General features: G+C 37.2%; 1 protein-coding gene across 2 annotated transcripts in view; it reads left to right on the forward strand.

Annotated features, from left to right (window-relative positions):
- The first annotated feature begins 14,776 nt into the window (after positions 1-14,776).
- The window catches only part of LOC126248832 (TRPL translocation defect protein 14), a 185,815-nt gene continuing 182,309 nt past the window's right edge, over positions 14,777-18,282 (forward strand). For both annotated transcript variants that reach the window (XM_049950251.1, XM_049950259.1), the window contains exons 1-2: positions 14,777-14,992; positions 15,174-15,241. In XM_049950251.1, coding sequence (XP_049806208.1) covers positions 14,947-14,992; positions 15,174-15,241 — 114 coding nt within the window. In that variant the 5' untranslated portion in view covers positions 14,777-14,946. The remainder of the gene's footprint in view (positions 14,993-15,173; positions 15,242-18,282) is intronic.

Genomic DNA, 18,282 nt, shown 5'->3' on the forward strand with positions numbered 1-18,282 from the left:
AGACAGAAATCGGAGAACTTGGGAGCCTGAAACTACAACAGTCACTTCCAAGATAGTTGTTTTGACAGTATCACCGAAAACACATTTTGCTTTGGTTATACGGTTTAGTTTTGTGCACATTATAGGCCTATCAATGGCCGAAAATCCAATGTTACGCGTGTCAGAGACGCCTATACATCGATGTCATTGATGATGAGATGCAAAATCAAGTGATATTACTTATACTGGAAATATTAAAACGCCCCACTAACACCCATCACCTTAATCATAATGTACGGAAAACATATGCCGAATATCGCCCGAACATGCACTTTGGATTCAGTTGTCATGGACTCCTAGCTGGCAAAGGTCTTTCCGTAGCTCATCCTCCCATCACTTTCTGGGTCTTCCAATTGGACAAGTACCATCAGGTCTTGCCATAAGTATGGCTTTTTCCCGAGAGGTGTCTAGTCTCCTAGCAATGTGGCCTGCCAAGCTTATTCTCCACGCTTTCAGTTTTTGAAAGATGTTTGGTTGCCTCATCAGCTCATACAATTCTTGGTGTTTTTCTACATCTCTACGAGCTCTCTTCTTGAACAGGCCCAAATATCTTTCTCAGAATTTTTCTTTCGAAGGCCAACAAGTTTTCTTCATCCTTCTTTGTTATACTTAGAATTTCTGTCCCATACAACTATCACAGCATTGTATGTTTTAAGTTCGGTCTTAATTGACAGATTCCTGTATGACATCATCTGCTTTAGACTGAAATAAGTTTTAGACCCATTCACAATACGTTGGTTTAGTTCCTGTTTAAAATTATTTTGCCTGTTGAACCATGTACCAAAGTACTTAAAATTTCCATATCCCTAACTGTTATGGAATGTCATTAGGGGCTTCTCTTGATACCTCCATTACTTCAGTCTTTTCCACATTAATCTATAATCCAACGTCACATGCATTTTGCACTAGGTCCTCTACAGTTCCTGCCACCTTCTGATTCTGCTGGAACTGTGATGTCATCTGCATAACCCAATAAATCTGTCCTACCCATTGTTTTCTCTTTTCATTTCTCGGATTAATTTCTCTAGGAGCAGATTAAATAACAGTCTCACACCTGATCTGATATGGAATTCCTTGGACAGCTCCCCTTGGTACTGGACTTTGGCTTTTGTCTCCACTTTGCACACCTTGACCATATGTATTAACTTCATTGATATACCGACCTCTCTCAGGATGTTGTACATACTTAATCTTTGGATACTGTCATAAGACTTTGAGAAGGCCACGTACGTCACCAGAAACCGATGGTTGAATTCCCAGCACTTTTCTCAGATTTGCCTCATGGTGAAAATTTGATCGATGGTCGATCGTCCTTCTTGGAAGCCTGCCTGCTACTCTCCTACAATATCTTTTGCAAATGGCATACGTCTTTCAAGTATTATTAAAAATAGAACTTTATAAGGTACACTTAGGAGAGAAACGCCTCTGTAGCTGTTACAATTCTTATTACTGTTCTTTTTATGCAGTGGGATCATGACAGCTGATTTCCAGTCTTCTGGGGTTTCCTCCTTTTTTTCCCAATATTTCTTTTATAAGATTGTACAGCTCCTCCTGCCTTCAACATCTTTGCCGTTCTTGTATCTTCTCCTGGTGCCTTATTATTCTTTAGTTTCCTCATTGCTCTTTCTACATCTTGTTGAATCACTTGAATGTTTGCAGCTTCTCCTTCACCCTCTGTATTATTCTCATACGAAAAGACACTCTCTGGGTCTTCAGCATTTAATAACTCTTCAAAATATTCTTTCCACCCATTCAGAATTTTTTTCTTGTCTGTTAATATATTAGCATTCTTATCATTAATAACTAAAGCTTCGTTTCTGTGACCATTCCTCACATGTTTCAACATCTGAAATATTTTCCTGCTGTCTGATATTGTATTTGCGTTTTCGATTTCATTAATCATATTGTTTATGAACTTCCTTTTTTCTGTTCTCAGAATCCTATTTGTTTCTCTTCTTACCATCTTGAGTAGTCCGCAGCCCGTGGTCTTGCGGTAGCGTTCTCGCTTCCCGCGCACGGGGTCCCGGGTTCGATTCCCGGCGGGGCCAGGGATTTTCTCTGCCTTGTGATGACTGGGTGTTGTGTGTCTTTCATCATCATTTCATCCCCATCGACACGCAAGTCGCCGAAGTGGCGTCAACTCGAAAGACTTGCACCAGGCGAACGGTCTACCCGACGGGAGGCCCTAGCCACACGGCATTTCCATTTCTACCATCTTGAGTCCTTCCTGTTTTTCTGCACATTGTCTGTCTAGCATGTGCACCGCCCTTGCTCTCTTCCTGGCCTTCACATCTTGTTCACATGCCTCATTGAAGCATTTGTTCTTAGTTGTTAGCTTTTTCTCTCCTAGAACTTCTTCAGCTGCTTCAGTTACAGAGGTTCTTATTTCTTCCCATCGCTTGTTAGCACTTATTTCATCAGGGTGGTCTGATTACAATACTTCAAACTTGTTGTGCACTTTAATGTTATACTGCCTGCACATCTCTGGATGCTTGAGCTTCTCAATATCAAACTGTCTCTTACCGATGTTGTTCTTTTTCATTTTGTAGAACAGCTGTAAGCGTAATTTGGCTGTGACTAGGAAGTGGTTTCTGTCTGCATTAGCTTCTCTGTACTATCTCACATCCATCACACACTTCTTGTGCTTCTCATCTATCAGCAGATGATCTGTCTGATTGACAGTGCTACCATCTGGGGAAATACAGGTGCCTTTGTGGATCTGTTTCTGGGGGAAAGATGTTGAGATCACCACAAGCATCTGACTTAACGCAAAACTGATTAACAGTAGGCCATTTTCATTTTTTTTTGCATATAAACTCTCTTTTCCAGTTGTTGGTCTCTGAATCTTTCTAGTCCCACTTTGGCATTGAAGTCTCCCAGAATAATCTTAAGATTTCTGTTGCTAATTCTCTCCTCTGTTCTTTCCAGTTCTTCATAGAATTCACTCTTCTCCTCTTCATCACTTACGTCTGTTGGTGCATGTACAATAACATGGGTGAGATCGCCATACTTACGTCTAATAGTTACACACAATATCCTGTTGCTGACTGCACTGAAGGCCTTCACTAGCCCTATCACCCGCTCACTCACCACAAATTGCGTTCCATATTCATGCTTACCATTTTCTTCACAATCTTCCATAAAAGATTATTAATTTCTTCTCACGTAATATCCCTTCCCCTAGCCATATTGTTTCCTGTAATGCAGTAACATCTATTTTATACTCATCTAGTTCAGAGAGTACTGTCTTAACAGCTCCAGGCCTATAGCGAATTTTAAAATTCCGCATGCTGACTCGTAACCCAGTGTACCTAGCCATTTTCAGCTTATGGGGTGCCATCCTATTCTGAGGCACATTTGTGAGGTTTTTTTTGGGGGTAAAATGTTCCCTGCCCGCTTTACAGATGCTGTGCAGGATTAGCTCAGTAGTGGGGCTGCCACTATTCTGCCCTGAGCTAGCAGGATTTCTTTTCAGGGTTTACTCCCTTAGGAAACCTGATTTCACCAAACCTCGAGAGCGATCCCTGCCCTCTTTGTTGGAGACAGAAAAGAAAAATGAAAGACACCTTTGGGCCTCAAAACCTAGTACCATTGATGTCGAAAAAGATGAGTTGGCCAAGTGAGGCGAATAGGATAGAAAACAGAAGAAGCCTGACACATGTAAGTGGAAGTGACATCAGACTTAGCTAAGGATCCATGTAGTTGCCAACCACACACACCCAATGCGGGAGTGCCCTTGGGGGTCTACTCTTTGTCTGTAGTCTCACCAACTGACCTGTCTGGCATGGGCGATCCTACCAGGAGCATAGCTCCTGCAGCATAGCTCAATGGATCACTGAGACACGCAAACCTACCCACCAACATAAGGTGATAGTCCTTGAGGTACTACATGCCAATCCAAATATTTCTTCATGGAGGAAATGAACCAAACCAGATATTCTGAATGCATCAAATAATTGTCTTTCTTGTCTTATGTTAAGCACCATGGATCAAGCGATTCAGGTTTGGTAGACATTCCTTGATGTCTGTAAAACTTTAGTGCAAATGAAATGAAGTGATCAGATGGCATTATTGGATGGGAGACCTGATATGTGGCGCTTTAGAGCATTGTAAAACTCATAAATATTGCTAAAATTGTGGTCATAATCTTAATCCAGAAACGAACTGCTGATGAAGCAAAATTCAGTACACAAACCCCAAGGAAGATATTTAAAACCGAAATTACTAGTGACTAATAATATGACTTAGGAAAAACAAATATAATTTCAAACTCCTTCTAAATTTTATGACTGTCCACATTTCGAAAATTGTGGCGATATTATCCATTTAGAGCCTGGTAAAATTTCAACAAAATGTAATGAACAGTGCATCAAACAAATATATTTCATTAATTAAGAAAAATATAATTACCATTTAATACGGAATTTATGGACCAAAGTCAGAAATACCTATGTTCAAAAAAGATTTTGAATTGTAGATAGAGACACTTTTGATGGAAGAAGTATGTAAAAGAAATTGTAGCAAAATTGAATGATAGCTGACACAGGAAAATTATTGATTTAAAAACATTTGGTCAGCAAAATCGGGACATATCTGAAAATACTGTACAACCCTGATGTTTGCAAAGAAAACTTCCTCTGTGTTGGTATTCAATCCAGACGTCTTTGATCAGACAATCTAACTAGCTAGTCTATACTGAATCTGGGGCATCCAAGTTAGCTACAATCTCATTTAGTGTATTGTGAAAACAATAATATGTACCCTGTGAAACTTTAACCTAGTATTTATGGACTCTACCATCAACAAAATATCAATAACTTTTTGTACATTCCTGTATAGAAGAGGATAAAATAGAACAGAAGTTTTGATAATCCAGTATTTTATGCAGATTTAATCTCTTCAAATTATACATTGTAGTTAAATTTTATACACTGACCATACATTTATCTACTAATTACAAACATGAGTGCAAACATTGAAGTGCTGATGTATAAACTGAAAAGGAGTTGCTAAGATTAGTACTGAGAGTTTTTTTTTAAATTAATTCTTAAGAATTTTTCTACCAAATAGAATTTCTTATTTTTAAGCCTCACTCTTAACACTCTCATGCTCAACTTGTTGAAAAATTTTGTGCTTTCATTGTTGTTATTATGTACAATAGAGAATACTATACAAACTCTTAAGTTATGTCGTTATATTAGCGTATTTAATGTTTTTTCTGAAGGATTTCCATGGCTCTAACTACAAGATGTATCTAACAGCTTTCTTCTGTGGGCTTTCAAATAACTACACACCCTCTGACTCAAGGTTGCAATATTAAAAGTTTTGGCTGGTTTCGTTGTCTAGGGGCTGGGACACATAGTTGCGGCATTACAGGTCAAATATTGCTGAGTCTACAGTATACGATAAAAATACACACATGAATCGAATGGTCGAAGGTTTCTATTACTCGGCAATTGCGAATTATGAAAGTAACATGTAAATTTATAAATGAAAGATTGTAATTAAATAAAATCTGCAGGTGCTCTCTTAACGAGTTTAAATGATGAGTATGATGGTAAAAGTACTTTTGAGAATGCGGTATATTTCTGTAAAACACTTATTGGTGTCGATGATCCAGGAATTAAATAAAATATAAGTTGAGTAACAGGGAAACAATAGATTCCGGGGACCCATGACTGTAGCAGTCTGGTCTCTTTAATCCCACAAACCAACCAATAGATTCCAACAGCATGTAATTAGTTGTGAACAGCAACACAGCTCACGAGATATTCACTTCTAAACCCACACTACGTCCTCACTGTAGTTGCCCCATGGAAATCTCACAAGTTCACAAGTCTGCACTCCGAAGTATTTCTATCTCTCCCAACCACGGGCAAACCGCTCCACACACTCCAAGTCTCTCCGCGGCTTCACGTCCATCGTGCTGTGCCATTCCGGCACTTCCTGTAACCTGTGCCGTCCCATCCAGAACTCCCGCACTCCCAGCACTCCTCCAGAACTCTCTGGAAACCATGCTCTCTTCCCACTTCCATCCAGTCTCCCCACTAACAAGCGCTGTGATTGGCTAGATCGCTCCCATCATATCTTGAAGCGAACGCACTTTCTAAATACTGGTTTTACATTTAAATAACTTGAAATTAAATAAATATTCCTACGGCTGGACTATGAAGAAGCTCTAACACACATTATTAAACACATAAACAATTAAATAAACACATATCAAAAGAAAAGAAGCAAAAGGTAGGCTTGGAGCCTAATGTCTCTGTGCTTTCTAAAACACAGTAAATAATTGACCAGTTTCTTCATGAATAGCATATATCGGATATTAATAAAGATATAGATGACTCAATAAATTTATAAGCATGCTGCCGCCGTTTTTTTGTTTAACTGTGGAGTACTTATGGCCTGCCGCGATTAGTAGTAATCGGCCACTTTGACCTACAATAACTTATGTGCTATTTAAGTTAAATGCCTGTAATTCATATCAATTTAGGTTTACACTAATGGCTTTCTAAAAACATGGCGATCGACAAAATCGAATGAAGAGTTTATATTTTGGAAATTCGTTGTTGGGTGTTACTTGTATAATTTACTCTCAATTACTAAACTTTAAACTAATAAATATATTGAAAATCTCATTACACCATCAGAATCATCATGCAAATAATGGTAATCTACATGTTTCTTTTTGAGGTATCTTGATTCATGTGACTATTATTAATTTCTATACAAACTGTGAAATGTCTGCCTTGATGGTTTCACAAAGTCCGCCATCTTTGGCACTCTCGGCATACTCTCTTTCACTGACATAGCCTCACCCTGAAATTCCCAGCCACACAGCTGGACCATGCGCTGGGGCTTCCCCTCTCGTCTGGCTAACGTTCGCCACCACGTGTTTGTTGCTGGGCCCCGGCTGATCGAGTGGCCCGAGTGGCCACGCCAATTTAGAATATCTTCAGGGCACCACAATTCGCCCATTACCTCACACTTATAACACCTGAAATTACGTTTAGTGCCATGTAAAGTTCCCTCATAGTAATTTTCTGTGCTGCAGATGACTGTGGAGAAAAGCGAAATAAGTGTTGAGTAATTACAGTTGGTATTAATTTTATCTTAATTTATACAAAATGAAAGTATACAATGCCATTTACTGCACAGATAATTTGTATGTTCTTCGCAAGAGTGATTTTATTTAAGCTGTCCCAGTAGTTACACTGTTTATTTTCAGTTGTGATTACCTGAAGTTTAAAGACACCCTCTTATGTTTTCTTCACCTGATAAGAACTATTACGCTCTTGCACAGTTTTCTGTTGCTTTCAAAGGCACTGTAAATTTAACTTAATGCCACGTGATTATAAAACAACATATTTTTGCATATATATTGGATGTCATTCCTAAGAGCCATCAGATGGATTTTCTCTGGTGTCTGGCAACTATTTGCAATTTCCTTTTGGCAATGTCTAGCTGGAGTGAGCCAAAACAAATATTTCTCATCATATCTTTCACGCAATGCCCATTGTAGATGGAAAGCACTGATTTGTTTCCCATTACAAACAAAATTATTTTAAAAGGAAATGTTATGTATGCACTTGATAGAATGGTCCTACATTAGTCTACTACGATTAGTCTACTACGATTAGTCTACTACGATATTCGTTTTTTGGTATGTATTAACAGGAACATTAATATACAGTACAATGAATAACCAGTACTCCAGCAGTGACTCATGTACCGCTCCAGTCTGCCCTGGCTGCTGGCACCATGCAGTACTGCTGCCCAGCCCCTGTGGGTGTACAGCGTTTTAGTGTTCTTGTTCATACATACTGATAAAACAAATATGGCACAAAAACTAGTTTAGGTGCATTCTATCGAATGGACACGTAAAATTGCACTTCAAAAACATTTTCTTTTTGTTGATGGGAAACAAACCGACTCTTTCTATCAACATTAGTCACCATATGAAAGATGTAACGAGCAGTATAACCTGAGCCTACGCCAGCTACACACGGCAAAAAAGAAATTGTAAGTGTCTGCTGAAACACCAGAGAGAACAGGAATGATGATGATTTGAGACCCTGTATAATTCGAAAGTCATCAGAATAGGCAATTAATGATAAATGTTTGACAAAATTTCGTCAGGTATTCCTGTCTTTATTTGCAAAACCACTCTGTGCGAAAAGCTGTCTGGTCCTAGAAAACCAATTTTGGGCCATGCACACCTTTAAAATTTATGTTAACAATCTATTTGCTATGCACAATTTTAATTTCAATGGATAACGCGATTTCCAATACCCTAACTATATACTCTAAACTGGAGATTTACCCAACCCTCTATTTTAATGGGAACTGAAGGTGTCTAACTGCAACAGTCTTTCAAAAATCACAATAAGTTATTCAGGAAAACACAGTAAAATATGAACAATTTACTGAAGGTTTCTGAATGACTTTTAAACTCAATTCATATAACTTTAAGTAATGGATTTTGAATGGCTTGCAGAGTTACTTTCGCCATTCTGATGCAAAACATCAAACAGTAATTTGGTATGAAAATTCGTTAACCCAAACGAGCTCAGTTACTGGACATCTGCTCATTAATCAAGAGGCTCATGTACCCAACACCGTAACTGAGAATCTGAGTCAGGTTATCGTACAGAAATCCGTAAATGCGGGCCAAGAGTGCCCCATGATACCAGTTGTGCAATTTATCCTGACTGTAATTATTCTTGGATATCTGTGCTGGATGCTGCTGCTTTGTGGATAACTCTGCTGTGTAGGATGTGGGCTGCAATTCGAAACTCCCTGTCGTCCACCAAGACACATTGTCTGGATCATGACTTCAGTGTCTCCACCACACTCTGATCTCCTACCATGAACTCTGACCACCATTGCCTATTTCCTAGCATCGTCCTAAGCTCAGCACCATTTTACTGAGAAGCCTTACAAATCCGCCAATAGCAAACAGCGTGTGTATGGTGGCCCAATAAGAAGGATTCTCTCCAGCATGTAGAATGCCAACAAGACAACTTGTCACAACACCAATCCAATTGTACTGCAAAATCGCCTTCCCACTTTTAAAAAGCAGTCGCTTTGGCTCTGTCTCATCCATGTCACTGACTAATTTACCAATGCTACATTTTCGCACCCAGCACTAGCCTCACACAAGAGGTTCACTGGAATTAGAGAGTCATATGAGAGGCAGGGCCAATTATTTCACCGCTCCTTGTTTCTTTGGGAAAGTGAGCAATGGTTGTTGGCAAAAGCTTTTATTGAAACATAGGGTTACTGGAGCCAAGTCACAGATATTAGGCAGAGTAATGGGCCTAGCACCATTTATAAATAGTTCATTGACATTATTACCATCATGTGAAACCTTAATTTCTTTGCTCGAATTCTTTATAATATTACTGTCACAGAAATGGGGTTGTAAATATTATAATAACTGTTAATACATATAATAAAAATGATCAGTTTCCCTATCTAGTTAGGGTATGTGTACAGTAATCTAATTACACCGATACAGTAGAACATACATGCTACTGTACATTTCACACTGACTTACAGAGAGCAAACAAGAGTTATCTGTAGATAATTTAGTTGAATTACATTTTATATGTATTACTGATATGCTTATTGTAATGACATGTAATGAATTTCCTTACTAATTATTTAGTATGACTACTATTTTGATGTGGCTTAATGCAGACTATTTACAGGTTAAATAATGTAAGTGTAAAATTATTATTTTTGTAATAGACCTATGCATGTAATTACAATCCACTACATAAAGTGTATGATTGTGTAATATTTTTCTATAGAGTAGATATTGTAAAAGAAAGTTTTTGAGCTTATCAAATTTCTCTTTGGTCCATGCCGGTCATTTTATGTGAACACCAGTGATCAAAATGTCAGTAATAGTAATACTTATTACTTTCTGATCTAGTTTTAATGAGAACTAATAAATGTAGTTTTTTAGTATTGTAATTCTGAATGCTGTTAGTTTTATTGAATTTTAATGAATTGTTTACAACAAATTTTGCAAGAGGCCTTACGATATGTCAGGCTGTCATTACAGTATATAACTCCTTATACAGTGTCTACAGGATGAATGGGAGTGGAAACCCAGTATTTTTCTCACTTCATGACTGTGGAAAATTTCCTTACTTAAGAGTGAATTATACTATAACAAAATTTTCTTTGGCCATTTCTAAATAAGTCCATTTTGATTGTTCCTTTGAGCCTGTACTACGCACAGCGTCTACGAGAGTAGTATAGTAGGATGCCATATATTTTCTTACTTTGTAACTTTGTGCAGTACTTCCTTAATATCCTTTGGGTATCACTAAGTGAGTCCATATCAGTTATTCTTCAGGGCTCATGAAACATACCATATTTACGTGAATGTAGTTCAAATGGTTCAAATGGCTCTTAGCACTATTGGACTTACGTGAATCTAGTGTGCACTTTTTTTACCATACAAAGTTCTCAAAACTGGGGTGCACCTAAGATTCGATGGCACATTTGATTTGAGTACAAACTTGAATCGCTCACCGCTATTTTTACCCTATGTGATCTGAAGTAGCAAAACCTTTATTAAACTCTTAGCAAGAAAATATAGGCATGGTATCTGTGAATTAAAGAAAGGAAGATGTAAATTGGGTAAGAGGTTATCGAGTTAAATGAGCTGGTATATATTTCCTGTTATGAATTCTGTTTGCAGGAATCAGAACAAAATCCATTACTGCCACAAGAGGAAATTTTCTTTAGTCATGAGTTCAAATAGAATGTATCTTTTTTGTGTGTATTATATTTGCTAGTTGAAATTTAGGTTCTGTCATGTACATCGACACATTGTTGTACTTCTCAATCTCGTTTCATTATTGTTGGCCTACTATAGTACTTCACATTATGTTTGCATTAGGTAGTCACGAAATGGAAGGCAAATAGAGACGAATATCATATGAAGCTTATTTCAACCGTAAAGTAATTCTTTATGCTGAAAAATATGGTAGCAGAAGGGCAGGAAGAGAGTTCAATGTAGCTGACACTAAAGTTCACTTATGGAAGGAACAGAAATTGGAATTATTTTCAACTACCGCGACTAGAAAGAAATTCACTGGACTTCACAAAAGAAGACATCATTACGTTGAAGTAAATGTTTTGGAAATCGTCCGAGAAAGGAGTAAGAATGGGCAACCTATGACCAGTGACACCATAACAAAAAAGCAAAAGAGGTGGCTGCAGCTCTTATCATATCGAAGCAAGAGTTTAAGGCTATCCAGGGATGGTTTGATCGCTTTATGAAACGAGCGGGCTTATCTCTGCGACACCATACAACAATATGCCAAAAGCTTCTGCAGAATTTTGAGAAGAAATTTCAAGAATTTCAGCGGTATGTTACCACGTTTCCGAAAGGGGAGAATTTTTCGATAGGCCAAATAGACAACGCTAATGAGACTCCAGTTTGGTTTCATATGCCACGTAATTACACAATTGACATGAAAGGTACAAAAGAAGTTACCATCAAAACATCTGGGTGTGAAAAACAGTGTGTAACAGTAATGCTGGCAATAACAGTAGATGGGAACAAACTTCCCCCTTTTTTAATCTTGAAGCAAAAAACAAGCCCAAAGACTCCAAAAAATGAAAAGCTATTCCCTGATGACATCATTGTTCGGAGTAGAGAGAAGGGATGGATGACTGAAATTTTGATGCTTGACTGGCACCAGAACTGTGGGAATTCCGTCCTGGTGGGCTTTCCAAGTAACCATCAATGATTTGTTTTGGTGCATTTCGTGATCATCTCACTGACGACATAAAACAGAAGGTCCACAGGTACCCAGTGACCTTGTTATTATTCCTGGAGGAAAGACTTCTGTATTACAACACCTGGTCATTAGTATAAATAAACCTTTATAGGGTTACGTTCAGGAACAGTACATAAAATGGTTTTGCCAACTAAATTGTGAACTGACTCCGACAGGAAACATTAAACATGCTGCATCCTACATTATTGTGCACTGGGTTTCAGCTGCCTGGAAACCCACAAAGCACCAACGATCGTAAAATTATTAAGAGATGCTATATTTCAAATACTCTGGATGTCAGTGAAGATGATGTGCTCTGGAACGACACCGAGGATGGTGAGGCAGGAGGAAATGAATCTATTTCTGATATAGACTCTTCTGAGGATTCCAATAATGATGACATTAGTGAATAATGATGAGTAATGCCTGTAATTTACAGTAAGTTTTTTTGTATGTCACATAGATACTCAAGCTTGGAATTCTTTTTTAATAATGAAAATGTCACTTATTATGATAATAAGTTAATTAAAAATAAATTATTCTCGTTTCTTATAGTTCTTGTATACTTTCACTATTGTTTGAAATAAAGTTAACACTGTAAAATAAATTTCAACAATATAAAAATACCCTACCAGCAATGTGCCAAAATTCCTTTTTTTATTAATTTAATTTTTAAAATTGGGATGCACGTTACATTCAATGGCACATTAAATTCTTACAAGAAAATAACATATTTAAATCAAGACAGAGAACCTGCAGCCTCAATTAATCCAATATCTCCTGTTAACAAATAAGAAGAATTCCATGGAGATTTAAAGACAAATTAGAAGTACACAAAGATTTCTATGGTGGAAAACAATGAATATGCCATTTCCATAACACTAACATTGACCATACTCAGACTGCATTTAAGAATACACACAGTAGAAACAGTGAAAAATTTGATCTGCTTGCAATTCAACATAATTTACTATAGATACATAGGTATTAACAATAAATTAAAAGTATTCCAATATTCTGTGACATCCTAAAGAGAAAACTAATCGAAGCTAATGAAACAGATAATCCCAAATCACTATGAGGCGATAATTGTACCTGCAAGTTTATGTGGCACAGATGCATTGGCTATGAGTAAACTGTTGATGAAGAGGATAGAGATGGCCTAAACGAAATTCTTGTGTCTTATTGGAGACTACACGTTGATCGATAAGAAGCAAAACGAATGCATTGGAAAGAACAACAAATCGTCACTGTAACACAATAGCATGAAAAAAGCAGTGTCAACATGTCTGTAGAAATAACACTCAAAGACTGCTTTGTAACATCCGAAGAACAATGAAATATTGATTTGGAAGATTATGTTCATGTGAGAAGAAGCGATCAGGAATCATCTCAGTAGAATGGAACCAGCAATTTTAGGTTTGGAACTGGAATGAATCCTTTGACTGCATTCTAGTTAACTGCTGACGATGTTTATTGAGTGAAAACAAGCAAAATATGTTAATTTACACCTGTTTTTCTCTGGAAATTTCAGTAACACAAAGTGCAAAAGTGACTCTACGGAACTGTTTTAGAAGTTCCAGAGAATTTTCTAAAGTACCAATTGCTGACATTTAAACACTCAAAAAATTAGTCTTTCTTCATTAATAATCCTAGGCTAAGTACTACATACATCACTGGAGTTGAACTTGTAGAACTTACTATGCTGTTTTCTTACAACATTAATACAGTCATTAATTAGTGAAAACCTGTGACAAATTATCTTAAAATCATTAGGGCCAACCTACACTGAACATCAAGGTGCATAAGACGAAGTCACCTTCAAATGGTGATGTGTATATAATATGGAATGTCATCATGATGTCACTTCACTTAGCCCAGAATGGAACGATGAAAATGAGGCTAAGAGAAACTGTATGTGATAGAAAAGTCAGATAATACTATCAGAACTAAGGAACTAGCTACCATAGAGTTTATAGAGAACCGAAGAAAATATTATAATGGGAACAGATGTTCTCAACAAACGATGCATGAAAAAACTGTTGAGAAGTGAAACGTAAGGAAAATTGCCATCCAAACATTTCTAAACATCGATGTTTATTTTCTGGGGAAAATATTTAAATACAATCACATTAAACAAATTCAGAAGGGAATGTTAGATTCCTTTTACCTTATCCATTATTTTTTTTATTTAAGTATAAAAAAAGTCGATAAATTTTATTTTTATTCTTCAATACAACTGACTTTTTCATTGTTAAAATTATTTCATCAATTTATATTCTTATCTGTTCACAGTGTAGGGTTTATCTTTGTCCAGCTATTGGCATATCTAATATTTTTTTACTTTGAGGTATTTGGCCTCTTTTATGGAACTGCACTTATAGGAAAAATATCCTGCTCCCCATGGAAATTTCACAAAATATCACGGAAACAAAACAAAATAAAGTAAGGGTTTTGGAGACACAAAACACAACACATATAATGCAGGCGACGCCACACGCAACGTTAGAACTGTCTTCCCAAGAAATCTTGATGGAGTCGTATGGTTCCAATGAATTTTGTTGAGGACCTACGTGAATGTCGTTCGTTACTTGAAATTCATTGTGAAACGTTTAGCTTTTCTGTTCCGTCAACAGTGGGTCGACCTGTATTTACAATTTCTTTTTTCTTTTACATGGCAATACCCACAACATCTGTGAAACAAATCAATTCGGCATGTTAGTTATTAAATAAAATTTTTTGACATATGGTAGTTATAGTATAAGATGAGTGACAGTAGTATACTGATCTTGTGAATCAATTAGCCAGCAATTTGGCTTAAGATGAGCATACAATCGAGAGTTTCATTCGATATCAAAGTCTCTACAACGTAACACTGTCACATCTTTGTTGCGGCAAAGATTTCAAACTGTTCTGCTAACAAAGTTATGTCGTTCAAGGCGGCATGGAGGATGGTGGGGCTGCGTAGGTGAACAGAGGGGAAGAGAAGCATCTTTCGTTGCTGACGAATGTCATAATCAATTATCGTGATCGCAATGATTTGACTAGCACTACCGTTCATCACTAGTATATTACAACTTCATTAGAACATCTGTCAACGATGGAAACCAAGAAGCACAGAGTATATAAGGTCGTACTCACCGGAGGTAAGACAACCGCAGTTATGTTTTTAGTTTGAATAAAGTATTTTGCTTTGCGGACATAATTTTTTTTACACTATGTGACATGTTTGGTTCATTAATACGTGGTGGTAATTTTGCAAATCTGCTTACTATAAGACATTTGCGCACACGTTCATAAAGTTCATCCAGCTTTTCGATGTTTCAGGCCCTTGCGGTGGCAAAACTACCGGGCAATCACGTCTGTGCACGTTTTTTGAAAATATGGGATGGAAGGTAAGTCATTTGCCCTTTTTCTCAAATGCGGGAGTGCTTACTGATTGAATTTAGGACTAGTTTAGAAAACTGCGGTCGCTCCCAGTGATAACTTTTGGGAATACATTGCAGAGGAAGTTCGGTTTGGTTAGCGTCGCATTAGTAGGTTGTCATCAGGGAAAGTTTGCTCCCTCAAAATCCTGGAGAATGATAGAAAGTAATAAACAATACAATTACTTCCACACAGATTTGTAAATAATTTCTGAAAAAGAGTTCAACGTTAGTAGGCTAATCCTCAGTAGTAGTGTAATTATTGAGACTTGTGATCTAAGTTGTTAGAGAGCAGATGGTGTAAACAGTGTTAGAAAGCAATAATCTGACCGGTTTTTTTCCCGTTATGGGAAGGGGTATCTTTTTAATGTTAAAAAGTTAAATTCTTGAGTCTATAACATGTTCAGTAAAATAACTTCATTTTTTTCGTATATTCAGGATGACCGTTGCCAAATTTTAAATACTGGTGTTTAGTAAGTAGGTTACTAACAAAGAAACAATGGGCTTTCCATATGGCAGAAAACAATGTTACAAAAATAGAACTGGACTACTTAAACTGGCTCAGAATGAGGAGAATAATAGAGCATCTTGCAGAACAGTAAATGTCGATTGACATATTGACTAGGGAACATATGGAGGATGTTAAACCGTGTGACAGTGACAATAACTATACATTACAAATAAGCATTTCTGCACAGTGAACCCATGTAAGCTATTAGATTATTTTACGAAATCTTCTCCATTTTTTTATCATATACATGTTTACACCCTGTTCTCTCTGTTCGCTCCCTGTTTTAGTAGAGATCATAGCCTGTATGCAATGTAATTTGGTACAATACATCTCTCCATAACTGACCATGTTTAAATGTGTCCGCCCATCCAAATGAAACTTGCAATGAGAAAACTAAAACACCAGTTTGCAGTAAGTAAAAGCACAAATTGTTTTATATTCATGCTATGCCTTAACTTCATATGACGTGGTGTGGGTCAAATGAAGTTTGCAGTACCATCCATTAACTTCAATCCATGACATAACTGTGTTGTGGGGTCAAGACTAATATTTGATAAGTCGCTTTGGCCAGTGATGTGATGTAATGTTAATGGGTGCTGTCACATTACATTCCTGTGCATATATTCAGTTTGTTAGTTAGTAAAACCAATGAATGTGAAGAAGAAAATGAAAGAAAATTTAAAAAATAAGTGGTTGTGGTGACAGATTGATTCATTGCTTAGCATGAACTACAGTTACGTACAAAGATGACAGTTTGTTTGAGTTGACAAAGTTGCATTGAACTCTTCAGTTAATTATTTTGTGATTCATTCACTGACAATGTGTGTCCTTGAAGTTTTTTTGTAAGAGACTTTCATTATAATATCATTATGCTTGGGTAGTTAGTCACTTTTATTACACAAACTCTTACATACAGATACAGTTTGGCACTGTGGCAACAAGGAATTTTCTTTAAGAGTCTGACATTTTTTTAATTTTTGCTAGTCAGAGTCTGAGTGAATTTACATCTTTTAGTCATTACTTTTTTGCATTGACAATTGTCAGTGACTAGTAAATCAGCCTTTGAAGAGAGATCAAGGAAATATAGAAAAAAGACCTTAAAATAGCAGCACCTAGTGGGAAGAGTATCAGTTACAGAACCTACTTACTATTCATTTGAGTTGTCCTGAAGTGTTACCCTGTAGGTAATGCAACTTCTTTATTAAAGTTGCATTCTTGGTATTGAACTAATACTGTGATAACTGTATTTTGACACACTTACAATATAGTTGGTATGTTTCATCCCTACAGTATGTCTATTTTCAGCATAAATTTGTAATTGTTGTTATTTAATATTGTGTTTTTTAGCCTCCAGAGTCATGTTTGTACAGCAAAGAAGGGAGTGTTCACATAGTTCAATGTGTAGATCAGCATTTTCATTTTCTATCTATAAGTTCAGTTTTACATAAATACATTATATACTACTCAGTGGTTGCCAACTGATGAACTGAATATATCACAAAAAATCAATTTTTCCTCCAAGCAGATCCTCAACAATGTCCTGATCTCCAAGTAGACCAGTCATACTCTGCCAGAGCATGTCAGTGGTTCAGTGGTTACTGCAGAGGCACTGGCCACATGCAAGCTCTCTAGTTTGTATGCTTGGGTTGAAGAAGATCTTGACTATCCAACTCATTTAGTGTACTATTGGGTCTCAACATCCTAACAGTATGCACAGACAGCAGCATTTATCTTACAAAGATTACCCAGAAAGTGATTGAGCTACAGCGGTATGGACCTCTGAATTTTTCAGGATAAAATTCTCGAGACCTCGAAGAATATGAGTGGGGGGGGGGGGGGGGGGGGTGGTTGGTTGTCTTCTTGCAAATGACACAACCCTTCGTGAGCACCTACTTATCCTCAGTTCAATGCATCTGTATACGTCCCTGAACATAAAGTGGGGGTAAATAACATATGGAAACAAACGTGGCAGCACAAACACCACCAGTGCACTGTACATGTGCAACGTGCTTGGTGCAAAAATCATAATTTACAGACCGAACATGCTATCTGCTGATTAATAATATCCACTGTAAGGATATACGTCCATCATGGAAATTTACTGTCATGTTCACAGTATGGGCTTGTATTTCTCATCCTGTGCATATTAGCATTATGTATTCTATTTGTGTGAATGGTATAATCAGTCTGCCTCTGTAGCTCAGTGGCCCGTGTGTGTGATGGCAGTGCAAGGTACCCACCAGGTTCAATTCCCGGTTACTGCCAGGGACTTTCCCTTTGGGGAAAACTGGAAAGGGATGCACTCCGCCTCATGATGGTAATTGAGGAGGTACTTGATTTAGAAGTAACAACTCCATGTCAAGAAAACTGATAGCAACCAGTTTTCTGTGATGTTTGGAAGCTGCTTATTTGTAAACATTATTTAAGTTGTAAATAACCCACAGCAAGGGTGCTTGGTTGATATTGCATAAGGTCCTCAGTAGTGCTTGGTAAATAACAC

This window comes from Schistocerca nitens, chromosome 1, assembly GCF_023898315.1.
Source record: "Schistocerca nitens isolate TAMUIC-IGC-003100 chromosome 1, iqSchNite1.1, whole genome shotgun sequence".
NCBI classification, from domain to species: Eukaryota; Metazoa; Arthropoda; class Insecta; order Orthoptera; family Acrididae; genus Schistocerca; species Schistocerca nitens.